The sequence below is a fragment of the Zasmidium cellare genome (assembly GCF_010093935.1).
Source record: "Zasmidium cellare ATCC 36951 unplaced genomic scaffold M409scaffold_37, whole genome shotgun sequence".
Taxonomy (NCBI): Eukaryota; Fungi; Ascomycota; class Dothideomycetes; order Mycosphaerellales; family Mycosphaerellaceae; genus Zasmidium; species Zasmidium cellare.
This window is the reverse complement of record NW_022986981.1, coordinates 272690-297887: the sequence shown is the minus strand read 5'-3', so window position 1 is coordinate 297887 and position 25198 is coordinate 272690. Positions and strand designations below refer to the sequence as shown.

Sequence of the window (25198 nt, the reverse complement as noted above, 5' to 3'; positions counted from 1 at the left end):
TGTTGAGCCAGACAAAGCACCTTCGACTCCTGTGAGACATCTGTAGGCCTGGTAAGACGTTTACTCAAATCGATCAAGTTAGGAGATCAAGCCGTCTGCTTAATGAAGCAGACCCGACCTGCTGGTTGGCGATTCATCTTCGAAACTCTGACCTCCAGGTTTTGCTTGAATACAGCAGTTTGCCTTCACGAAATTGACTCAGGTCAACTTGGAAGCTCGGTCCACCGCAATCTCACACATTGCCTTGGAAAATGTCAGCCATCTTCACAACACCTTCATCGCCCAAACTCACCCTTATCGCAGCAGCCCGCTCGGCCTCGAGATCGCTGCTGGCAATCCGCTTCCTAATATCCTCCATAATGACCGGCCGACTGCGCCCATTCACAAACACAACATACCGTAAACCAGGGTACTTCTGCTCATACTCTTCGTTCAACTCGCGCAACTGAGTCGCCTCCTCTGCGCTACCTTGCAGCTGGGCTTGCTCGGCCTGAGACTGGGCGCTCTCAACCTTTTTGGCTCCGAGTCTCGGGTGCGATCCCAGAATTTCTTCCAGCCATTTTGTGTCTGATGACGACGGCGACTCTGCGAGCTGTGTGAGCTGCACCCCGACTGCTGCTATCAGATCCGGATAAGAGTCAAATGTCTTCTCATGCAACAGAGGCACCGAGAGGGTGTGAAGTTGCGTGCTGGGCTCGAAGAGCAGATCCAAAATCTTTGCCCGATCTTCGGTAGGCAGAGCCGGTAGGTTCTCAATTCGCGGAAGCTTCAGCGATGCCATTGTATATTAGACGAGGGTGGGTGTGTATCAAGTAAATTGTAGGAGGTGGTCAAAGTCAATTGTTGAGCCTCGGTGCCCTGGGGTGCTGTTTTCTGCCTGTTGGCCAGTCGGGAGATAGCGAGGGCAGAGTTAAGATTGGGTGAAGACAGGCCGAACCATCGGCAGAGACTAGCCGAACCATTGATGATGAACAACACTCACATGATGAGAGTGGTTTTCTTTTTGCGAACAATGCAGAAGACGAGCGACATGATCGATGATACTTGCATTTGCCATTAACGTCGTAGCGTTGATACGTCCTTGTGCCAGTCGCGATCTGGATGACATATAGCCGCCGTGGAATGGGATCTGGCTCAATCTCCGTGGCGGCCTGACCGGGAGCAACACGATTCTCAATTGCGCCGCAAGACGGCACGGCACGGCGATTGTTGATCTCGGCGCCCCAAGACAACTCGCTTGTAACGATTCTGTGATAGGTCGTCGACCGATGTCTGCCACACCTATGACCAGTATACTGCTTGCAATACTGCTGTTCGGCCCCATGAAAGCTTCCGCGACATGTTCTACGCGCCATCGATTGCGCCCATGACTCCACCAGTAGCCTCCGTTCAGAACCCACGCCGTCGACACGCGATCGTCGACGGTTTGTGCAATTTATTTGAAGCACGTTGTGAGCGAACGTCCGGGACGAGACGTCTCGGGAATCTGGAAGGCAGACGATGGATCGAAACTTTGTTAGGGGATCCTGTCTGGAACAGCGCGCGATGCAGGGAGGCTGGAAGCTGTATGCAGGAGACAAGGCCGCAACTAGGAGGTTAGCAGGACTTGAAAAAGAGTTGTCTCGACGCTGTCATCCAATATATACCTCAGCAGGAGGAGGTAAGATTTCATCCCTGCTGGAGGCTTCGAAGCCGACTTGCACTTGTGTTTGATCGCCGGCGAGCGGCTGGATGCGTGCTAGAACGGGAGTGATGGTGCTCGTGCCAGCGCCGCAAAGGGGAGAGACGCCACCGGCCCCAGCGGCGTGGCATCCAGGTTGCAGGCCGGATGGTGAGCACTGCGCGGCGAAGAACCGCTCCTCGATTGGCCCCGGCGCCGGGAGAACAGCAGGATTGATGTGGTCAAGGGTCGTAGTGCAGAGCCTAAGTTTAACTGCAATGTTTAGTGCCAGCAGCAGGCGGGACATCGACACCAGGATGGCGACGTTGCTCTCCTGCAAGTTTGCTGCCGCGTCCACTTCCCTTGCTACCCACGCGCTGACCTGGCGAGTGCTGTGCCCATTCAACGACATCCCTTGGGACCGGCCCTCGTGCGACAGGTGTGATGTTCAGTGCGCCCATGGGACCGGCCTGCGACCATATTAATCCCCAGCAACCAGTGGCCGGCCGAGGCCTGTAGACCGCTAACGGACGCTCTGCCCGGCCTGCGCAAACGCCATGTCCCTCAATGGCCTCGACAACCCCGATGTCCAGAACGCATACCAAACGGCGGTCGCGGACGCCGGCGGCTGGTGAGTTTCAAGTAGACAGGCGTGGCAATCGCACAGCAATGGCTGAGGGTCGTACAGGTTTCTGTTGAAGTACACGTCGAGGGACGCCGTAGAGCTGCTGGGTCGGGGCAAGAATGGCGTATCTGAGGCGCGCAATGCGATCATTGGATACACAGAGGCGTCGCCGCTGTACGGGTTGTTGCTGTATCGGCGGCGGAAGATATTGATCAAATACATTCCTGACGGAACTTCGCGATTACTTCAAGGTTGGTAGATGGGAATGGTATATGTGTATGCGGGGACGAAACTGATGGGAGAGCAGCGCGAACGACAGTCCACTTCCAAGACGTACTCGAACGGTATTCTCCTTACGAAACGCTCCTCGAGATCACGACCGCCGATGCCCTCAACGACACCTTCCTCGCGGCCTCGTTCCAGCTGCACACCGCTTCGCCTTCGCACTCGTTCAGCCGACTCGATGAGATCCAGGAAGATGGTGAAGATGGCGGGGCATCGGTGGGGCAGAATGCAGACGCGAGCAAGTCGAGTGCCAGTCTGGCAAGCGCGCAAAGAAACAAGACGGAGAGGAGGTTGGAGCAGTTGAAGAAGAGGACGGAGCGAGCGGAACGGGCCAGTCTGTCGTCGTCGACAGAATCACAAGCAACTGGTGAATCTGCGCTGCCGGTGGAGCGGGCCACTTCGCCGCTGAAAACCTCCATGTCGCAGTATCTTGTGCGCGAAGAATCTGGACATACTTTCATCACCGAGCTCGAATCGCCGTTTTCTGCAGTGTCTGAAGAAGCGGGAGAGGAATCACAAGCGGTGGAGAAAGAACAAGAAGCGCAAGAGCCCTCCGCACCGCAAGAACAAACGGCTGCACCACAACAAACAGCGTCAGAACCTGCGAAATCTGCAGAATCTGCTGAGGCGCAAAGCGTGCTGGAGGACGAAACTTCACAAGCCCCGGAAAAGGAGCTGCGCAAGCCGTCAATTGACACTGTTGTTCCTTTGGAAAGAAGTGCGACTGCTGGCGAGCGGTCGACTAAGCCATCCATGGAGGACGATCCCTATGATCTGAGAAAATATGACGAATGGTTCAAGCCCAAGGTGAAGCTGGGCCCGCGGCCTGTCAATACAGCTGAAAAGGCCAAGAGACCAGCAGTGGCAAGGGTTTCTGCGCTTCCTGCGAACTTCAAACCTGCGATCAAGAAGCAAGAGCCAGCGAGACCGAAATCTTCTGGCCAGGAGTCAGTATCGACTGCATCCGCTCCTCGAGCACCTGCCCCTACTGCGCCGACAGGCTTCGTCCCTCCTCCGATTCCTGATACTCCCGAATACAAGCCTCGACCGATTTCGCGTGGCAGCGTAAAATCGGCACCCTCTCACAAATCAACCATGACCCCCGACAAACTCAGATTGATGAAGGCCATTGAGCTACGGAAGAAGCAGCTCCGGAAGTCCCAGGAGCAACAGGCGACGAAGCCACCCTCAGATGATGCTCCCGAAGTTCCGAGGATATCGGACGCACGAGTGTCGAGTCCACAGGAGACACGGTCTGAAGAACCCCAGGAACAAGAAACGGAAACCACTACCGACGATGAGAGCCATCCGCAGTCAACCAAAGCCGATTCCGGCATCGAAATACGAAGTGATAAACACGACAGTCAAGATGAGGATCATCGCGGAGCTCCCATAGAGCAGATGCCTGTCCTGCAGGAACAAGGCCCACCAGATGCGAGTCATGCTCTAGCAGGGGAACATGCTTCCCCACTCGACACCGATGAACGCTCGAAGGTAGGGGAAGATATTGTCGAGACTACGTCCTCAGAGCAGCAGGCCGACGAACTATCTTCAGTTGAGAGCCAGACCACAGAACGTCCTTCGAGACGAGATCATGTAAAGGAGGAGAGCGCAGCTGTTCCAACAATCGTCATGGAGGATGGATCACGCCCGAGGACTTCGAATGGAGCAGAGCACACTGAGGAACGAGATAACGAAAGCGAAAGCCATGGCGATGAGGACCTCTCTACCAACAGCGAGAACTTGCATGACGCACCAACATCACCGAAACAACAGGACAGCGACCTAGCGAAGCGAAGGCGAGGTTTTGTAGAGCCTCTGCAGGTTGAAGTGCCCTCAGGAAACCCAGATGACTTTTTGTCGGACGATGATGATCTGCTAGATGAACTGCACGACGCCACATTCGAGGAGGCAACACCAATTATGGTGGCAAGGTCACCTCTCACTCCTGGGCTTCCCATAGCACGCAAAGCGAGCGCTGATGGTGGTTCTGTGCGTTCTGTCAACATCCAACGACCGGCCACAGCTGGAGCTGAGAGATCTGTCGATGACCGACCTTCTCCTGAGAGTGCAGTTCCCGCCCTTTCACCCACGCCACCACCAGAGAAGTACGATCCCGTTACTGGTCTGGCGAGGAACGTCTCTTCGGGCATTTCGAAGCGCATCCAAGCACTCGAAGCTGCAGGATACAGCAGCATGCAATCGCGGCCTTTGACTCCAGAAACTTCACCAGGCGGCTACCAGGAGGCGAAAGAGCGAAAGGCTTCCGCTAAACGTCCGACTTCTTTCAGGAGACATAGCAGCAACCGTGCAAGCCAGATGCCCACGTCACATCCTTCCGCCTCTGTGGTTGCCCCTAGCTGGAGCATTCAGCATGATCCTGCAACGAACAAGAATTCCGTTTCTGTCACAGCTCGCATCGTACGTCCAAGCGTGATAGACGAGTCCGAATCCGACGTTGGGCCTCTGCAACACTCAGAGCTCATCATGAACCGTCAGCGAGAGTCTACTGCAACGACACCAACGACTGGCGAGCCACCGTCGCTCAACACGTCAAGGACTCAGTCTGTGCAGTCGATGGAGTCAGCGCACACGCTGTCTCCAATGTCTCGCAACTCTGGCGAGTTCAGAACCATGCATTCGGCAAGTCGATTTGGCAGGCACAGACAAGCCTCATCGCCAGCTCTAGACGACTTCCCCCCACCGCCGTCAAGCAGCAGGAATCAATCGCAAATGTCGCTCGCATCGAATGACGAGAACGTCGCTCCTAAGGAGGGCGGCCGAACGAGTCGTTTCTTCAAGCGCATGAGCACCATCCCCTTCGGCGCGTCGAAGAGGAAGAGCACCGCACAGTCCAACAGCACCACGAGTCTCGCCAGCAGCGACGGCGGCAACAAACCCAGTCAACGAATCAGTGTAACTGCGGAGAAGGACACGCCACCCGCAGTCGTGGTGGGCGATCTGAACGTGCAGTTCCCTGACTCGCTGGTAAGTACCACAAACCCCCAATCCTGACTCAACCCAACCTAACAACAACCCTCACACAGCTCTGGAAACGCCGCATCGTCACAATCAACGACTCGGGCTTCCTCCAGTTCGCCATCGCCCAAGCCATGGACATCCACAAAGGCGTCGCCCTGAAGAAGTTCGCCCTCACCGACTTCAAACCCCCTTACGCGCCGGATCCGGATAGCCAGGAACTCCCCTATTCGGTCGTGATGGAGTTCCACGACGGCACCACCCTACAGGCCGCCTGCGAGGATGCCATGACGCAGCGGCAGGTGCTGCATCTCCTCAAGACGTATTGGAGGGCTTGGGCGGCGTAATCGTAATTACTCTCTCGACTCGACCTGAAATATACCAAGCCTCACGCCCAGCCGAACGAACAACATAAACGACACACAACACTCTTTCTTTTTCATACCACGGACAGACGAGCTGCGCCGATCGGCTCTACCTACTGTATTTCCTACCTCTCTCTCTCTCGACACAGCGTGATAGCGTTATCGCTGGATACCACATCGAATCTGAACTGCTCGTGTTTTCTTGTTTTCTCATTGCTTTGTATATAGGTCGCAGCACTGGACTAGCAGCAGAAGGAGAGACACAAGAACCAGGATACGTTGGGAAACGAAATGAAAGAAGAAGAAGAAGAAGAAGAAGAAGAAGAAGAAGAAGAAGAAGAAGAAGAAGAAGAAGAAGAAGAATCCTTTGTATTGTGTTACTGAGGGGTTGGTTTGAATTGAAGTAGGAATTTGGAAAGATTGAAATGTATCAGAATGTTTGAATGTTCGAGAAGCTTGGGCTTGAGCCGTATTTCCTGTCTTCTTTCTTGCTGTCTATTCAACTGGCATTGTACATCGCAGCCCTTGTGGGCCCACGGTCCATTCTCCAGCCGCAACGGCGCTTGATATGTACAATTGTGCATCGCCTCTAAGCCTGCTCGCGAGGATGATCGCATTCCAAAGTCTTTCTCTACACCAATTCGCCTTGCCATTTCCAATTCCTACAGCTTCTCCTTAACCTCCTTGCTCAATACCCGATCCTCAAACCTCCTCATGAGCTTATTCGTCTGCTCCGCCAAACTCAGCGTCAAGATCGTATGCGGCAATATCCTGGCCAAATGCGCGAAGAAACCCTTATACACCGCTAGGATCCCCTCAGTCTTCACGGTCCGGTATAAGCAGTCGAAAGCTCCCGAGTAGAGGTTTCCGGTCTGGTTGTACATCCGGCTCATGACAGTGTCCGGCGGGTGCATGAAGATACAGACGACGACGCCTGACGCGGTCGAGGACATGAGGTGCAGCGGCGCGCCGTCCTGCATGTTGAAGTTCCGTTGGAGTAGTCGTTTCGCGAAGAAGTATGTCGGGAGTTGCACCGAGGATCCGAATCCCGTCCGTACCATCGCGGGGCCTACGCCTCTCCACAGGCCTTTGATGCCCTCCGCGCCGTAGATCTGCCGTAGCCCGTCCCACGCGTTGCGGTATTGATGTTGTGTCCCTACGGGGAGGAAGGGGGAGAAGGATTGGAGACGGGTCTTGACGAGGAAGAAGGGTGAGCCTAGGAAGGCTCCGAGGATTCCGGAGGAGGCGCCGGAGAAGATGTTGATGGGGAGGGATTGGTAGGCTTTTATGTTCGCTTCGCGGCCGTGGAGTGGGGAGCGCGTGAGGTAGAGGGAGTTGAGGGTGGTGCGGATGGGGTCGTAGAAGCCGAGACGGCAGCCATTGAGGGTCATTTGGTAGATGTACTGGGATGTCATTATTAGTATGTGCTCGATCGCGTGGTTTGTGGGATTGACGTACGGCACAACTGAGACCGCGCAGCAGTCCCTTGAGGCCTTCATTCGTGTAGATGACCTTCACCCCGTGCAGCACGCCCTTGTATAACCGCGGCGCATCTCGTTTTGCTTGCAGCTCTCCTTGCAGTTGTAATCGGATCTTGACGGTCTCGAAGGAGTGTGTGACGGTGACGGCGCCGCATGCTGCTATGCCGCCTGCTATGAAGGAGCCCAGTGTAGTCGACATGTCTGCTCTTGCTGCTGCTGCTCTATCGTCCCAGCCTCCCGGTCTCCGCTTTCCTCAATGCCCTCGGTCCTTTATATGTTATCGCAGTGTCATACGGCCTTGTGTATATGTCGGTTATCAGGGCTGACGACGGTAAGCGAAGACGACCAGGCGTGTCGGTTCTCTGAATAAGCACCGAGTGTGGTATGCAGTGGAAAGGTTAAACGGAATTCACCTCATTCATTCGCCGAGTTCGGCAGCTGCAACCCTGCGTCAGAAGACAAGCTTCTCTTCTCCGCGCTCCACCGCGATCGCGTGCGTGTCTGGCTTCAACTTCGCTTCTCGCTACAAACACTGCGCCTTCACATTCACCTCGCCTCCAGAATGGCGCCTGAGCCACCGTCAGCACCGCCCACCGCGCGCGTGCAGGACATCATCTCGACCTTCCGCCCCACGAAGCTGTTCAAGAATCCGCCGGGCGTGCAGTACACGTCCATCGACTTCGACGACAGCGGCGAGTTCCTGCTCCTCTCCCGCACCGACGACACCATCCAGCTCTTCAACACCAAGGCCGGCGCATATGCCAAAGAGCTGAAATCGCAGAAATACGGCAGCGCCCTCGCCCGCTTCACCCACCACAGTACCTCCATCATCTACGCCTCCACGAAGCTCGACGATGGCATTCGATACCTGTCCATGCATGACAACAGCTTCCTGCGATATTTCAGAGGCCACACCGACAGAGTCACGAGCTTGGCGCTCAGTCCCAGCACGGATATGTTTCTGAGCTCCAGCATGGACAACACACTCAAGCTCTGGGACTGCCGATCCGCAAACGCACAAGGCTCGCTCAACTTCCATTCGCCATGGTTCACTGCGTATGACGCGAGCGCCAGCGTAATTGCAATTGCCAGTCCTCCCGCGCAGATGGTCTGCCTGTACGATCTACGACATTACGACAAGCCGCCGTTTGCGAACTTCGATTGTGCGCTCTTCGAGGACCGCTTCAAGTCTCGGGGCCAGAGACCTGGTGAAGGGTGGACGGGGATGGAGTTTAGCAATAATGGCAAGTACTTGCTCATCACGACCAATGGCCCTGGACACTTCCTGCTCGATGCCTTTACTGGCGACTTCACGCACTACCTCTCCCGACCCAGCGGCGCCGATCGATCCCATTACGCGCCTGGCGATGAGCTCCCGCGCAGCTCGGACAACACAACGCCTTCATACTTCCAAAGCTCGGCCAGTTTCTCGCCTGACGGGAGATACGTTATTGGAGGAAACGGGACGCTGAATGGGCTTCTAGTGTGGGATTGTGAAGCAACTCCAACCACCGATAAAGTGCTGGAACCTACGACCGATCTACCTAGTCAGAGGCCAGCCAAGGTGGTGGCGTACAACCCCCGACACAATCTGATTGCGAGCGCGGACAAGGACATGATGATGTGGCTTCCAGACCTGGACATGGCGTAGAAAGTTGGACAGGAAAAGAAGATTCAGGGGTGATTAGATCTTATTTGGGTGTGCGTTCAAGCGAGGTGCTGGAGGCGCATAGGATGGATGTTCAATTAGAAGGAAGGGTTCTTGAAAGACAGTCGAAAGAAAATGGACCACAGCACTTCTACCAAGCTCAATGAGCATGAAATACAGTGGATTCTGAATCTGAACTACCCACAAGACTCCTCGCTAAGGTATTCATACACACGTCTCATTCCCTCACAACATAGCCACCAGCCCAGCGAGACCCAGCATCCCCACGCCCGCCGCCGTCACAACCGCACCACCAGCCGAGCTCGTCGCCGACGCTCCACTACCACTCGCACCACTCGCACCACTTCCACTAGCCCCACCCGTCGTCTGCGCACCGCTCGCCGCCGCAGCATTATTCGCACTCGCCGTCGGCACAATCATCCCCCCACTCGTATTCTCACTCGCGAAACTCCCCATGCCACTCGACGCACCGCTCGTCGCCTCCGCGATGAGCCACGCCGCGGTGCCCGTAACGCTCGGCGTGAAATACAAACTCACATCCGTCCTATTCCCAATCGCATCGCTCATCGTGCTGGCCGTGGCGGTCGCCGTCGCGGGATGGCTGGCGTTGTAGCTATCCGCCCAGTCGAAGAGGTAGTCCGCGAGCCCGAGCGTCGGGGTCGCGGACGCGGCGCAGTACGCCGAGGAGAGGGACGCGAGGGCGCTGGCGTCGGAGAGCCCGTCGTCGATGCCCTGCGGGCTGCCGTGTGCAGAGTAGCAGTTGGCGCAGCCTTGGACTTGGGCGAAGAATTGCGATTCGCAGATGCAGGTGCGTTGGGTGGAGTTGTTTTGCTCGGGGAGGGAGTCGTCGTCTGAGTCATCGGAGTCGTCGTCTGAGGAGGAGGATTGGCGTCTTCGGAGACGGTTGTAGGGGCCGCTGCTTTGGGCGGCGGTGAGGTAGTCGGGGCCGTAGATGCATTGGTATTCGATGGCTATGACGGCGTTGCAGGGGGCGTTGAAGTCGGGCAGGCCGCTGGAGTTGGAGGGGTTGCAGGCTTCTTCGGCGGGGCTGGAGTATGGAGAGGGCTCGACTGAGGAGGGGGATTGCGCGGTTGTGAGCGCGATGGTCGCGAGGAGGGTCGCGGTGGTGGCGTACTTCATCTTGAGCGGATGGACGTTGGTGTTGCTTGGTGAAGCTGTGGTGCTATGTGAGAGAGTGTGGTGGTGGAAGGAGAACAGGCGCGTAGAAAAAACGAAGGGGAAGTTCTCAATAAATACTTCTCAAACAAAGAAGAATGGGACGTACTCCCTTCCTATCACCTCGGCGGCAAAGACTCACACGCGCGTGGTTCCTGCAATTTTATATTTACAAACGAAGGATTGAAGGTCAGGTCACCACCCAGCGGAACACCAGCTAGGATGGTTCCGGTGAAGAGAGAAATTATAGGGACTAGTGTCTGGACCGAATCAGGAAAGCTGAAGGGGAGCGTGGAGCCAGTGGTACGCGAAGGATTTCGCGGTTGAGGCTGAGAGAGTTGCAGACGGAACGTGGCCGAAACGGTCTTTTCCTCTCGCGTGACACCTGGGGCGATGAAGAAAAACCTTGGAAAAGCCTTTTTTTCTCATGATTGATGCTTCATGTCGTGTTTCCGATGTTCGCTGCGTTACGTGGATGACACCGTCCTTGGTCAGCATCAGTGGTCTGGATTCCCGTCTTTCTAGGTAGGCTGCATGTGCACAGCCTCGTTCGTGAACATCGTTTCATCGTATCTATTCAATATATTGCTTGATCAGGGCTCGTGAGGTTATGCGTGTAATCATGACTTCTTCTCCTCTGTGAAGGCCTTTTGCCGCTGCCGGTTGTTCCAGTTGAGGGTTCGCGAAATGCTCTCGACCCAGTCTTCGTTGCGGCGGTCTAAAGGTAGGACACTCGGGAAGGGGAATCTGCTGGCTGAGATGGTTACGTAGTCGCCTGGTCGGAGTTCAGACCTATGAGCAGATTAGCAGTTGAGACATGGAGATGGCATGCATTGTCTTACCTCTCCTTCCCATCAAAGCTTGCCCAGCAGCTGGCTCTAGCATCGTAGGGAACGCCAATGCGAAGCACAATCGTGTCGGGCAGAATGATCGGCCTGAAGCTGAGCGTATGCGGCGCAATCGCAGTGACGAGTATAACAGGGTTATCAGGATGACACAAACTGCCACCAGCGGCGAGGTTGTACGCGGTTGATCCAGTTGGTGTCGCCACGCAGATACCATCTGCTTGCACAGTGGTGAAGTGCTCATCATCTCCAAACACCTCGATGCTCGTCATCGTCGGACAAGGTCCTCTATCCATTACGATATCGTTCAAGATGTTGTGGCTGCCGTCCGGACGGTGTGTCGTTGCATCGTCACTGGCATGGCCGATGAGCTCGTCGATCAAGTCTCTCGAACACTGCTCTTCGTGGTCTTGTCGATGTACTGTCCGCATGATCGTCGCTTCGAATCGTAGGCGAAGGGAGACAGTAACTCCTTCGTTGAAGGCTCGTTGGAGGATTTGAGGGTGCTTTTCGAAGTCGAATTTGGTGAGGAAACCCAAAGATCCCAGTGCAAAGGACATGACCGGAGGCACAATCCGTTGGAACAGCCATGATGCATACAGGACGGTTCCATCTCCTCCAAGAGCAAGACATATCTCGAATGTGTGTGGTTTCCTGGCGCAAAGCTCGTTGTTCCAGTACTTTAATCGTTCCTTGTAGGACTGGTCCTGGGCTATTAACCCAGGTGCATCGAAGGACTTGCTGTTTTGCATCGTGTCCTCCACCCAGACGTTGTATTGCTTCCCCTCGGCATTCTTCTGTTGCAAGAGCCACTCGGCAACATCTCTCGTTTTCCTGATGAGCGTCTGATCGTGTGCTTTCGTAAGGAGGAAGACGTTCCGAACTTTAAGCAACAACCTGACATGCCCCAGCTTCTTGCTCAACTCGCGAATTCCGAACGCCATATCAGACAGTTGCTTCTTCGTCAACAGCCTCGACTGGGTATGTTGTCCATCTTGAGGGTGTTCAGTCTCCTTGTCGGCAGGTTTATGTAGCCCCTCATCCTTGACTTTCATCTGCCCAGCCTTCGCCTTCTCTTCCAGTAACGAATGCACGAAACACGCGGTCCTCTTCCGGCTCGAATGTGGCCGTCGAGCAGAGTCCGGTACTAAAGACGCCCTCCTCCTCTGAGCATCTTGCCGCTCGAACACAACCTCGAGTTGTTCCGAAATGCCTTCCGAGTCGCTCGAGTGTAACATACTGCCATCATCCTTGCCACGGTATCAGCGCCTCTTCTTCTCCCATCCATACTCCGTTCCTCCTACCTCGTAGTGGTGATGTTGTATAAAAGCCTTCTCAAACTGATCAACATCCACACCCGTCTCGGCATTGAGATGCCTCCTCTCTTCCGAAGTCATAGTCGTCGTCGTCGAAGAATCCGTCTCGTGCGACCCGGTCAATTTATTCTTGACGTTCTTGAGAAGGCCTGTGACGCCGTTGGTTCGGGGAGGCGTGGACGCCATGGTTTAGTATTATTTTGGGGACTCGGACTCGAAACTATGGGCCGTCCGTTCGCGTCACAACGTCGAAGTGGGGTGAAGAGACAAGGATTGTGACGGCGGGCAGCAATCGATTATGCACCTCGCCGATCTAGCGCGTGGTGTCTAAGAAATTATTCATGCAGAGTTGAACTCTTCGTTCTTGTTTCGCGTGCATTGTAACATATTTTCTGGAGGCGACTGGTCCGGCGCCGATCTTGGAAGAAGAATCATCGGCTTAGGAGACTCTTACGGCAGCAGAGGCCTCGCGTCACGTCCTCTGGATCACCAATGCGCTGACAAAGAATACATTCACCAACATCCCTGGACTGGATCTAAATCCGATTCAAGAAGAACTTCCACGTGATCGCGAACATCTGGACTATGTCGAAATACACAATCACGCCCTGGCGCTCCCAACACGACCTCCTCCAAGTCCGCTCCCAACTCTACGGCACCAACCCATCAACACCAGACCAACGCCGCCATGCCGTCGACAGAGTCATGGCCTGGAAACTCCGAGGCAACCTCCCTCACGCCGTAGAATCCACAGCCCTCTTAATCGACGCAATTCTCCACCACTCCAACCCCTCAAACTCCATGTTCAGCGTCCGCGCCGTCTACAGCGCCGCTTTCACGCGCTTCGTGACCGGATTCTGTGACATTGGACGGAACAAGGAGCGTTCGCTGGAGCCGAGCAGTATGCTGGATATTGCGAAGCAGATTGGGATGCCGGTGGAGTTTGTGGCGCTGAGGCATGAGGCTACGCATGAGGAGCTGCCGGCTGTGCAGAGGTTGGTCAAGGCGGTGGATGATGGGTTGCAGTGGTTGTGGACGGTTTATTGGAGTCGGCTGGAGGAGCCTGAGAGTGGGGAGATGATTGCCGCTTCTATGGCGAAGGTGAAGGCGGATGCGAGGCAGATTTTGAGGGGATTCAGGAGTCGGAGGCGAGAGGCTGTTCAGTCACGGAAACTTAGGGATGACTTCTCGAATATTCAGTCGACTGTGCGGGCGTCGGTGGCTTTGTTTGGGAAAAGTAGTGCGAAGATGGAGGCTTTCGCCAGCGTACTGGTCGAAGACAGGCTGCTAAGCCCGTCAAAAAGAGAGTACGTTAAGACCAGTAATCTTCCTCTATAAAGAGCTAACGTTCTGCAGGCTTGGTGCTTCTCTTGAAGGCGCTTTCGTCATCTGGGACGACCTCCTCAAGTTCATCAATCGTGAGCATCACCGCTTCGCGATGGCGCTGGTCAAAGCTTTACTCGAAGCTATAAGTGTCCGTCCTGGGGAGGATACCGAGAAAGAAGCCTGTTGTATGTGGGTGACGCATATCCTTCACAGCGAACCGTGGAACCATTTCGTCACCGCACTGGAGAAGCGCCTGGTTCGGAAGGATGTCGTGATGTGGTGCTGTATGCATCCTGGACCTTGGACCCAACGGCTTGGCCGCGATGTGCTTAAAGCAGAGGATGAAGAGTTCGTGTGTGATTGGGAAGACGTTTTCCACGCCAGCCAGCTCAGTGTGGCAGGCCAAGGTGGTGTTGAGGTGCGAGCTCCGAGTCCAGGATTCGTCGCCGATGTCACTATGGAGCGGTTCTCAAGAGAGGACTTTGGCAAAGCGCCTGCACTCGACGCAGACGAGGATGATGCGGAGCTCGGTACGTGGATACGAGCAGCAACACCTTTTGCAGCTCCAATCGGTGTAGTTCGATAGACCCATATCCACCAGTCTCTGCGTGGGACTCTCTGTTGTGCGCATGTTTCTTCAGCGATCTCCCGCTTTTAACCTCCCCCCGCTTTGATTGCTTCTTCCCTCTCCACCACGCTGTCCTTGAACCTCAGCAAGAAGATGGTCTTGCCCGGCCACATCTCGTCGCCCTCTCCAGCCCAATGTGCCGTAACTCCATCGGTACTGAAGCCCGCAGCATCACACATGCCCTCAATGATGCCAGCAATGAACGCAGCGCAGTTGAGCTGGCTCATTTCCTTTGGTATGCTTATGAATGTGTTGACCAGTGGCTCATTGTCGATAATCATGTACTCGTTCTTCTTCGTATTGCTCTGCTCCAACGCACTTGCGCTCCGGTTGAACAGTGCTCGCCATAAGGTCCCATGAATGAACTGTAGCAAATCGAGCATTCGTGTCGGTCGTGCGGCCGTTCGTGAAGGTTGGCGATAAAGCAGCAAGTCGAGCATTTTGATGCCTATAGGATATCCCGCACGATTGAGCCTGGTCTCGATCTCGCTGACGGAGCCGGACTTGGCATGGTGGTAGGTGATGAGGCTGTTGAAGAGGTATGAAAAGGAGGCGAGCGAGATCTCGGTGGTCTTCGTTCGGTTGAGGTTGCGGTCGTAGATGGTCTTTCTGCTGGAGGGGTATCGCAGTGATGACACGAATGGTTTGGCTTGGGGAATTGGCGCGTGGTTGGCCTCTTGCTGAGGAACTGGAGGCGGACCGCTCATGCCTGGCATTGTCTCATGGAGATGGAGAGTGCGGTGTGGTAGTGTTGGTGGGATTGGCAGTTCACAACATCACATGCCGTCAAGCTGGAAGTTGACAGCGCCAAGACGCGGTTTAAGCTTTCCAGGTCATCAAGCAAATAGATCTATCAAACAGTTTCCTACCACAAGTCCATCATCTTTCACGCTTCATACAACTACTCTCGTTCTCATGTCGCATCGCTGAGGATGTCCTGTTGCACGTGTGCGGCCAGGAGCAGTCTGGTCCGGTCAGCACGCACTTGGCGCGATCGGGAATGAGTTCATGTGATGCATGCCGGCATCAGCGAGAACACGATCTGGCCTCGACCCATCCATCCATCCTCGACGAAGACGGAGACGCTCAATCTTCACATGCGAACTGCGGCTTTCACATGTCGAGAATCTGTTCTCGCTCACAAGTCGTTGAGAAACCGCCAATTTGCAAGCGGACAAACAGTTGCATTCCAATCATAACGGCGCAGCACCCGATCTCCAATTCAATCGGCTTTCGCGCGCGCTCTCCGGCGTCCGGTCGGGCGCCACTGAACTATTTTCTGGTCGACGCCGTCATCACCGTCGCCCGTCGCGAACACAGTCGACATGTGAAAGACGCAGACGCAGACGCAGGACTCCGCTGTCGCAGAATGTGATCAAACCATTCGAGGCTGACGAGGCGCACCGGGTCATTGCCAGCTCGGGCATTAGGGGCGGCAAGGGAAGAGGGCTGCGGGCTGTTTTCTTTGTGCGGCGGAAGCGATTGCTATTCGTGGGAGCTGCAGCTGTGGAGACGGGACTGTGCGCTTTCACATGCTGCCGTGAGGAGGAGGAGCCATCGCCCGCCGCCCACCTGATGTTTGACGCATCCTCTCATCACGCCTCGCTCGCTCGCCCAATGTAGGTTTGTATACCCTGCCGGCGACCTTGCTGCCGCGTGATCCAGTCCCAGCTCCGCTACACTCTACCCTCCCTATACTCTGCACCACCCTTTCTTCCCATCCCACTGCCGCCCTGCGTAATCGGCTTCTCGCAGCTGGGCCGCGCACGAGACGTCGCATTGGCTGACTGCCCGAACTCACGGCGTTGTCGGTCTTTCACATGCAACGACGTGCTGTCCCCGGCCAAGCCTCGACCGTCGTCTCTCCTACCTGTCATCCCTTCTTCTGACGTCGCCGTGGCCACTCTCTTTCATCTTATTCACCACCGGGCCCCATCCCGTCGCGACGCTCTACTCCACCCCGACCGTTAACGATATTACCGCTGGAAACACGATACGAGCATAGTCATGACAAGAGCAGAGCGCGAGTTGAGGGCACGAGCCACGGTCCACAGAGCCATACCCGAGATATTGAGGTCTAGTCCGAAGGCCAAGCATGGCATTTCGCAGGCCGACCTTGTTGTCGATCCTCAGCCTGTGATCAAGACTCCAACTGGACCTTCGGCGCCCATATACAGACCTGATTTGACGATTCGCGTGACGACGCAAGATCCGTTGAGCACTGCTTCAAACGTATCAGAAAAGCCGTATGGCGCGAAACGAACCGCAGATGGTCGCAGAAACGATGACTTCAAACCCAATGTAACGATCCATAACGCGGCTTCGTTGAACCGACCAGGAGGCGCCTTTTTGACCGGTGGTAATGACCAAGAAGCGTTCATCTGCGCCCGAACGACACTCTTTCCTTCATTGCACGACGATTTCTACGCCTTACCCGACATCGGTGGTATTTTTACGCCTGATGTTCTCGTTTTCCGCGACACGAACGCGATCGATCTTCCCAAGCGTGAGCGATACTTTGTCAATGTCATTTCAGCCGGAGTTCCAAAACACCCCGAGAACCGCGGTCGACATGACGAGCGCGAGGCGAGCTGTTCGTGCGGTGTTAGTTACTGCGATCGCGATCGCGATATTATGGTACGAAAGATGAAGGCAGTTCTTCGAATGGCGCAGTTGAAGGGCACGAAGCAGCTCATTCTCGGGGCATGGGGCTGCGGCGGCTCTTACAGACATCCTGTGAAGGAGGTCGCGAAGCTGTGGCGCAAAGTGATTGTTGGGAGCGCTCGTCAACGGAGACCGAACGCGGAGCAGTGGGAGGGTATCGATGAGATCATATTTTCCATTCCAGATGGCAGTTTCGCGAGGGAATTTCGACATGTGTTTGAGGATGTCCTTTCACCAGAATACGAGCCTCCTTCATCGGGCGCATCGACTTCACCCGGGGCTCAGGTCGAAGATGCAGAAATCGAACGCCTGATTGGAACTGCGACGTCTCTCGAACTTCAGATTGAGACCGCACAGAGCTCCTTCGTGAAAGGCCGGCTAAAAGAGGAACTCCGCGAAATCAACCACCGCATTGCTATCGGTCGCGCCGAACAAACCGCCCGAGGAGACGACACCACAACCGAAGACGAAGACCTCGAGGACGACTACGTGGTATCCGGCTTCCCAGGCTCCGACGGCGAAGACAACTCTTTCTACCAACTCGACGGCACCACATCTGACTCAGAATCCGACGGCGCGCGCTCCGAAGTGTATGAATTCCGCTTTGGCAACCCACCCGGCGCAGACTCGCAAACCTCCCAAGACGAGTTCGATGAACTCGAAGAGGGGAATTGGGTGGGTTATCCGCCCTCGCCGCATTTCGATCCTCAGACGGGATGGTTCAAAGGCAGTATCGATGAATTATCCGCGCATGTCCTCGGTGGTGGCCGAAAGAAAGGGAGCGTGAGTCCACAGAGTCCACTAGTTAGGACGGAGTCAGATGCTGGTGTTAATGACAATGAGACGGCGGTTGACGGGTTTCTTTCGAGATTCCAGCGGACTGAGATTGACGATCAGTCGTGATCTCGAGCCTTTCTCCTTTGTCTTTTGTGTTCTGACATGGCGTCTTTTTTCGGCATTTAGCGGGTTTTCCCTCGAAACAGCGAGAGATGGAGTTTTGCATATTTCCTGTCATTTAGCGAGTCCTTTCTTCAAGAGCTGGAGTCGGATATGGATATGATTTGGGAGGGCGTTTTTTCTTGGAGGATATCCCCCGTGGTGTCTGGCATCTGTGCGTGTATTTGACGGCGTTGAGAATTCCTTCCTTGTCAACAAGTCTTTTGAAGCGAAGAAGTTGGATGGATGCTTGTGTGTGTGAGTTCCAAGATGTGCATGTGATCTTTTCGAGACAAACGAAGAAAGTTTTCAAGACTGCCATTCCATTCAGAAACCTCTTTCATTGACGATGAGAACATCAACTCAACTTCGAGAGTGAAAGCAAGACGTACATATGTGAAGACTCGAAGCAGAAGAAAAAGACTTCGAGGTGAGTGGACAAGATATCTATCTATCCTTTCCTTATCACCTCACCTCACCCCACCCACCAAACGAGTCAGCAAAGACAGGATTCCGTTGAGTAGTCGTCCCTGACCACTTACTGTGAGGCGTGTCGTTGACGTCGACGTGGTCAGATAAAGCTCTCCCGTTGGGTTGGGACGGAAAGGCTGATTGATGATGGGTGATGGATGGATCAGGGAGCTCTGCCCCAGTCGTGGGGAACTCAACGAATTTCTGTTTCTATCTCTATCTCTAGTAACGAAGGTAGATATTTTGTTGGTGATGTGATGATGTGGAGAGTTGTGGGAAGATAGTTGTTGTTCTCGTTGTATGTACCCATCGTCACGAATAATGTAAGAGATCGATAAGGTGTTTGAAGATCTGCGTGAGATGAATGGGTGGATTCCAGCTCTTTGTGCATATCGCTATGCATTTGGTTCATTCCCAAGCTCTCCTCGAAGCCAGTTGATCTATCTCATTTCGTGACATGTTCCTACATTTACAATTCATGACTCTTCGTCTTCCGCCTCATCTTCATCTTCATCGTCTTCTCCAACGATCTTCTCGACAATGAGGTTGCCGCTCCGCCCAATCCTGTCACGTATGCTGCCTTCCTTGTCCAAATCGTACACTTCCCTCGGCATGGGCGATACCAGCTGGAATTTGTACACATGTCCGAACGCTGCAGGTTCCTGCACCTGCTTCTCGGATTCGTCCTCGAGGTAGTCGTAGCACTCCACAAAAGCGTAGAGTTCTTCCAGATCTGCGTCCGGTCGGAACTTGCGTATCACCCGCTCTCCTGATGGCATGCGAAGGCTCATTCGTACTGCATCTTTAACATCAGCACCGGGCTCTGCTGGTATGCTCTGTGCTCTCCATCTTCTCCACTGCGTCAGCTTTCGAGCTTCGTCTGCTTTGCGCTCTGCCTTTTCCCGCTCCTCCTTCTCCGCCTTCTCCTTTGCGCCTTCTTCTTCTTTCCTCTTCCGTGCTTTCTCCCTGTCTTGTGCTAGCGATCGCTCGTATGCGCTCTCTTGCTCCTGTCGTAGGTTTCTGGTCGCTTGCTGCTCTTGCCTCTGCCGCCGCACTCTCTCAAGCTCTGCGCTCTGTGTCTGAATTGCGGTTTGTAGCTTCGTAAGGAGGTCTTGTGCGGCGACTGGGCCCGATGAGGTGGCGATCTTCGACATCGCGGTCGAAGATACAGAAGGGGTGTGGACGATCAGGGTAGCGTATGGAAAGCGTGTGACATTGAGAGCGTTGCTGACTTGGTAGGCTTCGGCATCTTGGACGGTGCCTGCCCAGAGGAGAATGTTGTTGGTTGGGTTGTTGACGAACGTGGTGAACTCTGGAGCAAGTAGCGTTTCTCTTACAAAGAGAGCGTTGTCATCGTGCTCGGGGGATAGAAGAACCACAAGGAGATACTTGAGATCGCGCTTAGCAATGTCAAACGCTTGTGCGTATCCTCCTTCGTAGAACGGCAGCGTCCCATGTGTAACCCCATACTCCTCCTCGAATTCTCTGATGAAGCGTGCTGCTGTGTCGCTAGGTCCCAGCGGTCGTCTTGAAGAATCTCTTGAGGGTCTCGAAGCTCTCCCTGACCAAAAGCGAGCCAGTAGTCTGGGTAGAAAGGGAAAGAGATAACCCACTGCTCCGAACACCCTCTGGAAGATTGCATAGGTGAGGTTGAAAGGTAGGAGTATTATCGAGAAAGGGAACGGTAGCGGTTGTGTGATTTGGTTCTCGGGGGTTGGGACCACTCGAGGCGCGGCTTCGAGGCCTGCTGGTCGATTTCTCGAACTCGACGACCTCGCGGGTATCCCATCCATCAACGTCTCTGTTCTGCGCGCATTTTGTTCGGGCGGTGGTGCTCGCGCAGCCTCGGCGACGGGGTCGACAGTCTCTGCATCGCCATCGAAGAATCGGGTGATGGCGATCTGTGCGTTCCACTGGCACTTCTGCAGAAGCGGTACTGCGGCCTCGAGGTCCTGGTCCGTCACCGATGTGAACTGTTGCAGGGCTAGCTGCTGCTCCTCAGTCAAGGCCGACAGATCTGTTGAAGGCGACGTCATGGTTGGTGCCAGATCCAGACGCTCCAGACACCCGCTCGAGAAATGGCGAAATAGGTATGTGTCGTTCAAGTGGAGGATGCATGTGACGGTGGTCTTAAAGCTGTCCGATTTAAGCACAGCCCTATCCGTCACTAGCGCCGGGAACGGGACACACGGGCCCACTCAATGGCTCGCGGCCTCTCTCACAATGTATGCTACATTCATCAACGCGCATCGCGAAGCCTGGGTCTTCTGCTTTTTGGATGGCGATTTTGCATCGCTGAGCTTGACGCTTGCTGCTTTCGGTTGCGTGGGCGAAGTCGGCGGGCATCGATTTCAGCAGAGGCAGCGGCAGAGAATGGAACAGCGCACCGGACCACTTCAGCTTCAAGACGATCACCTGCTGACGCCCTTCGATTCGTGACTGCCTTTTGTTGCCGGCACGCGCCTGCTCTACATCGCACTGTATACGCCGGAGATCGGTAAGACCCCTCGCTGGGCCAGAAGTTTGGTCTTGGACATCGCCTCTGTGGATATCGTGGAATCTGCTTTGCCCCATGGGCACGAGCCGTCGCCATGCCGTCCAAGTCGAACAAGACCAAATGGAAGCCGTTCAATTTTCATGACTCAACAGACGCTGACCAGGTCCGTACGACGGACAGCGCTCCTTTAAGAACCGCAAGCAACCCGATTACTTCCTCTCAACATTCGCTGTCAGGCTCGGATCGGCGAACCGTCTCCGAATATCGACCACGTGTGCCATATCTAGACACACCACTGTGCGCCGCCGAATTGCAAAAGCTGCACGAAAGCCGAGAACGAGAAGCCGCGCAAGCAGCTGGCTCTTCTGAGCAGGCCTCAGCGCCCCCGTCGGTCTCAGCATCACTAACCACCCCATCGCCAGAGCCCGTCTTGAGGATATCGACGAACTGCCAGTCTGACACTGCCAAACCCGATTTGCCTAGCAAGCCAAACACCCCTGCCGCCGTGCCGAACTTTGAGATCCACGCTCGCTCAGATTCAGTCACGCCGTTGTTTAACGAGAATATTGTTGCAGAGACCAGATGTTCGAGTTCAAGTCCTGACAAGGATTCAGGAGCGGCAGCGAAAGGTGCGACGACCGTCGGTGATGATATGGCCAGCGCTCCAAGGGTATCAGGGAGGCCAAATCGTTTTGAGAATCGGCCTCCAATGAGCACAATCTTATGCCGCAACGGCCCGCAGTGTAGAAAGCTGCAAGAAGGTACCGAGTTGCTTCGCCATTGATGGTGGACGTGAGTTGACGAGTGTTAGGGACCTGCCATTACAACCATGATTTCACGTCCATGGCTCCTAACGGACTCAACGCGTCAGTACACGCAAGTCTTCTTCCCCCAACGCAGACGTTACTGAACAACGAAAGCTCCAAGAGATCCCTCAATGTCGATTCGCCCGCGTTCACGCCAACGCCCAAAAATGCGACAGTACAGCCAGCCAAGGTTGGCATTTCGCCAAAGACAGTCGCTGCGGCGACCTTCACCCCACGTGGTTCAGGCAAGCGGCATGACAACTTTTCCATCAAGTCGGTACTGACTATCCGTCAGGTTCGGTAACGCCAGCGGCACCATCACATTCGAAAGAGCCCTCAGGGGATTTCATCCCACAACAGGCTTTTCAGCAAGCACAGTTCCAGGAGTTTGTGCCTGGCCAGTCGTTTCTGACCTCACCACAGGTATGTTTAGAAGGAACAGTGTAGATGTCAAAGCTCAGCGACGATTAGTTGGAGACACAGCAACCCCAGTTGTCTCAGCAGATCAATGCGTTCGACCACCCCTTTCTCGCACAGCAGAATATCACCGGTCTAGACGCATCACAAACGCAAATAAACCCATATGTCCAGCAAGCATCCAACGTGGGCAATCAGCCATTCTTTCAAGATGCATCCAGCTTTAAGCATCCCCTCAATTACCACCTATACGCATCGATCGGCCCAAGACGAGAGAACTTGATGGCATATCAACGCAGTACGGCGGACTTCTTCATCCCAGACAATCTTCGAGAAGAGCTTCAGAGAAAGTCAGAAGCAACATTGCAGACGTATGCCAACAGTGCATTACCCCAAGCCGTGGAGTACTTCCACTCTTTGGTAGCTTTGGACACGAACAATACCAAAGGCGCTTCCACTTTTGGATATCAAAGCTGGATCTACAAAGCTACCTCAAGCCGTGACGGTCATACCTACGCTCTGAGACGGATCGAAGGATTTCGTCTCAGCAGTGAAGCTGCGATCAGAACCATCAATTCTTGGAAGCGTATTACAAATGCGAGCATGGTCCGAGTCTACGACGCATTTACGGGAAGATGGTTTGGGGACAGCTCGCTAATTCTCGTGACCGACTACCACCCACGATCACAAACCTTGACCGACAAGCACTTTGCAGTGGGCAGGCATACGCACCGAATTGGCGCTCAAGTAACCCCTGAGAACGATCTATGGGGCTACATCGTGCAGCTTGCAAGCGCACTGAAAACCATCCACGAGGGTGGCGTCGCAGCGCAGACCGTGATACCGTCAAAGGTGCTTCTGACGTCCAAGAATCGTCTTCGACTGAACGGATGTGGAGTGTTTGATATCATCCAGTACGAGCAGCGAAGGCCGTTGCCTGAGCTCCAACGTGCCGACCTTCAGGACCTTGGGCGCTTGGTCTTAGGCATTGCCGCGAGGAACCCAACAGCACATCAAAATACACCCAAATCACTGGAACTTGTTAGCCGGTCATACAGCGAGCGGCTGAGATCATGCATAGCGTGGCTCGTTGCACCGCCGCCATTGCCACAGGATGGCGTCCAACCGATAGAACAGTCAGCGACGTCGACGGAGTACAACATTCACACCTTGCTGAACAACATTGCGGACAAGGTTGTATCGGCCTTTGACAGCGCCCTTCACCTTGAAGACGAACTTACATCTGACTTGATGCGCGAGCTCGAGAATGGACGTCTGGTGCGACTACTGACTAAGCTCAATGTCATTCTTGAGCGACCAGACACTGGCAGTACGCCAACCGCGAATACCCCAGCGGCACTCAATCAGCCATCAGCAGCATGGTCCGAGACCGGTGAACGCTACTATTTGAAACTATTCCGGGACTATGTCTTCCATCAAGTTGATCAGGATGGTCGACCTGTTCTGGATCTAGGTCATATCGTCACTTGTCTCAACAAACTGGACGCCGGAATCGACGAGAAGATCCAGCTTGTCAGTCGAGATGAGCAGAGTCTCTTCATCACGAGCTACAAGGAAGTCAAGCGAGGCTTCGAAGCTGCGTGGGCGGAGATCAGCAAAGCGTCGAATCCAAGCCGACGTTAGGCTGGGGTATGGAAGCGATTGAACGCAGGAATATACGATCTGTGCGCTGTGCACTGTGCGAAGGATGAGTGATGAACAGATGAGCTGCACACGACTTTGTGAGGCAGTGGTTGATACAACAAGAGCAACACAGGATGTACGAGGCAAGCGTTGGAAATCAGGAGAGGCAGTTGATGCACGGATGAGAAAACACATGAAGGTAGCAATGGAAATGAGAGAATGCAATGCAATGATAGAGTACAAATTTGACCTCCTCAATTCCTTGACTGGCTTATCGTACACTGGTGTGAGTCTACTGACTCCCGTCAGCCACGGCATCGTGATCATATAATACATCCATTGATTGGGGCATCCGCTGCTCTTCCACAGGTCAGCACCTAGGTGCGAAGACTTCCGCCTGCTATGAGTGCAGTCTCGGAAACACGGAAGTAGCCTTGCCCGTGAGGAGGTTCGGCGCAGGTGTAGCGACCAGATCGGTTCCATCCAGATCTTGCTATGGCGGCGATCGACTCATTTCATGTCATCCAATTCTCTCATTCATTCAAAATCGCTTCGTGGTTCAGGAGGCACATATCCCCGCCGTAGCAAAAAACTCGAGCACCCCTTCTCAACACGCGAGAGCTGTAGAACGAATCAGCAAGCAGTCCTCTAAACTGAAGATCAACAACATGCCAGCCCATGATCCGGCACAACCCCATCCTTGACCCACACCCCATAACTTCCCATCATGTTCGCCATCATGACATCCGTAAACAACCGATCCCCCACGACCGCCACCTGACTGGCCTCCGTCACGCCAGTCTCCGGCCTCGATCGAAAGAATTCCATGATTTCCGCGTGGCAGCCGGGTTTCTTCGTCGCGTGGCGCAGGACATGCACGTCGGTGTTCCGTTCGAGGAGCTCGGCTTCGATATGGCTGGGATCAGAGGAGGTGCCGCTGGAGTTGGAGACTATAAGGAGTTTGGGGCCCGGATAGGCCTTTTTGAGGTCGTCGAATTTTGAGGCGTAGGCTGGATAGATTTCGTTTTGTTTGGGGATGGAGAAGCAGTTGTCTTTGTCGAGGACTATGGCTCTAATGTCGGGGTTCTTGGTCTTTTCTGAGCCATTTCGTTTGGTGAAGGCGTGGGAAAGGGGGATGGGGAGTTGGTCGAATGTGGAGATTGTGTGGTGGGGGAGGCAGAGGGAGGGGTTTGTGAGGAGACGGAGGATGTTGAAGGTGCCGGAGATGTTCATCTGGATATGATCTTACTAAGGAGATGGAGTTGGGCTTGCATGTGAAAGGCGAAGTCGTCTTTGTAGCTGCGGACGGAAGCTCCCGCCGCGCTAAAATTTCGTCCATCTTGAGGTGAAGTGAAGCAGTTGCGACCTCGAATTTACAGTGACATATACCAACACTCGTCGGCGCAAA

At 54.5% G+C, this 25198-nt stretch overlaps 12 protein-coding genes across 12 annotated transcripts; 5 read left to right on the top strand and 7 right to left on the bottom strand.

Moving 5' to 3' along the window:
• Positions 1–198: 198 nt before the first annotated feature.
• On the bottom strand, positions 199–781 carry M409DRAFT_27538 (uncharacterized protein; the record flags this gene model as incomplete). Its single annotated transcript, XM_033808615.1, has 2 exons — positions 199–243; positions 293–781. 2 exons carry the CDS (start codon positions 779–781, stop codon positions 199–201), a joined length of 534 nt encoding a protein of 177 aa, XP_033663044.1.
• Positions 782–2217: 1436 nt separating this feature from the next.
• Positions 2218–5896, top strand: M409DRAFT_27537 (uncharacterized protein; the record flags this gene model as incomplete). The annotated part of the gene is made up of 4 exons (XM_033808614.1): positions 2218–2291; positions 2349–2536; positions 2593–5558; positions 5618–5896. 4 exons carry the CDS (start codon positions 2218–2220, stop codon positions 5894–5896), a joined length of 3507 nt encoding a protein of 1168 aa, XP_033663043.1.
• A 680-nt stretch (positions 5897–6576) lies between these two features.
• On the bottom strand, positions 6577–7594 carry M409DRAFT_69362 (uncharacterized protein; the record flags this gene model as incomplete). Its single annotated transcript, XM_033818256.1, has 2 exons — positions 6577–7317; positions 7373–7594. 2 exons carry the CDS (start codon positions 7592–7594, stop codon positions 6577–6579), a joined length of 963 nt encoding a protein of 320 aa, XP_033663042.1.
• A 363-nt stretch (positions 7595–7957) lies between these two features.
• M409DRAFT_58590 (uncharacterized protein) lies at positions 7958–9046 on the top strand (the record flags this gene model as incomplete). The annotated part of the gene is made up of 1 exon (XM_033813947.1): positions 7958–9046. One exon carries the CDS (start codon positions 7958–7960, stop codon positions 9044–9046), a length of 1089 nt encoding a protein of 362 aa, XP_033663041.1.
• A 33-nt stretch (positions 9047–9079) lies between these two features.
• M409DRAFT_27534 (uncharacterized protein) lies at positions 9080–10204 on the bottom strand (the record flags this gene model as incomplete). The annotated part of the gene is made up of 2 exons (XM_033808613.1): positions 9080–9194; positions 9294–10204. 2 exons carry the CDS (start codon positions 10202–10204, stop codon positions 9080–9082), a joined length of 1026 nt encoding a protein of 341 aa, XP_033663040.1.
• Positions 10205–10860: 656 nt separating this feature from the next.
• Positions 10861–12587, bottom strand: M409DRAFT_69360 (uncharacterized protein; the record flags this gene model as incomplete). Its single annotated transcript, XM_033818255.1, has 3 exons — positions 10861–11032; positions 11083–12335; positions 12390–12587. The coding sequence occupies 3 exons, from the start codon at positions 12585–12587 to the stop codon at positions 10861–10863; spliced, it is 1623 nt and encodes a 540-aa protein (XP_033663039.1).
• Positions 12588–12986: 399 nt separating this feature from the next.
• Positions 12987–14313, top strand: M409DRAFT_69359 (uncharacterized protein; the record flags this gene model as incomplete). The annotated part of the gene is made up of 3 exons (XM_033818254.1): positions 12987–13708; positions 13758–14134; positions 14237–14313. The coding sequence occupies 3 exons, from the start codon at positions 12987–12989 to the stop codon at positions 14311–14313; spliced, it is 1176 nt and encodes a 391-aa protein (XP_033663038.1).
• Positions 14314–14381: 68 nt separating this feature from the next.
• Positions 14382–15071, bottom strand: M409DRAFT_69358 (uncharacterized protein; the record flags this gene model as incomplete). The annotated part of the gene is made up of 1 exon (XM_033818253.1): positions 14382–15071. One exon carries the CDS (start codon positions 15069–15071, stop codon positions 14382–14384), a length of 690 nt encoding a protein of 229 aa, XP_033663037.1.
• Positions 15072–16362: 1291 nt separating this feature from the next.
• M409DRAFT_27530 (uncharacterized protein) lies at positions 16363–17922 on the top strand (the record flags this gene model as incomplete). The annotated part of the gene is made up of 1 exon (XM_033808612.1): positions 16363–17922. One exon carries the CDS (start codon positions 16363–16365, stop codon positions 17920–17922), a length of 1560 nt encoding a protein of 519 aa, XP_033663036.1.
• A 980-nt stretch (positions 17923–18902) lies between these two features.
• Positions 18903–20462, bottom strand: M409DRAFT_58585 (uncharacterized protein; the record flags this gene model as incomplete). Its single annotated transcript, XM_033813946.1, has 1 exon — positions 18903–20462. The coding sequence occupies one exon, from the start codon at positions 20460–20462 to the stop codon at positions 18903–18905; it is 1560 nt and encodes a 519-aa protein (XP_033663035.1).
• Positions 20463–21575: 1113 nt separating this feature from the next.
• On the top strand, positions 21576–23790 carry M409DRAFT_69355 (uncharacterized protein; the record flags this gene model as incomplete). Its single annotated transcript, XM_033818252.1, has 5 exons — positions 21576–21684; positions 21735–21789; positions 21844–22006; positions 22222–23476; positions 23522–23790. 5 exons carry the CDS (start codon positions 21576–21578, stop codon positions 23788–23790), a joined length of 1851 nt encoding a protein of 616 aa, XP_033663034.1.
• Positions 23791–24327: 537 nt separating this feature from the next.
• M409DRAFT_69354 (uncharacterized protein) lies at positions 24328–25023 on the bottom strand (the record flags this gene model as incomplete). The annotated part of the gene is made up of 2 exons (XM_033818251.1): positions 24328–24411; positions 24463–25023. 2 exons carry the CDS (start codon positions 25021–25023, stop codon positions 24328–24330), a joined length of 645 nt encoding a protein of 214 aa, XP_033663033.1.
• Positions 25024–25198: the final 175 nt, after the last annotated feature.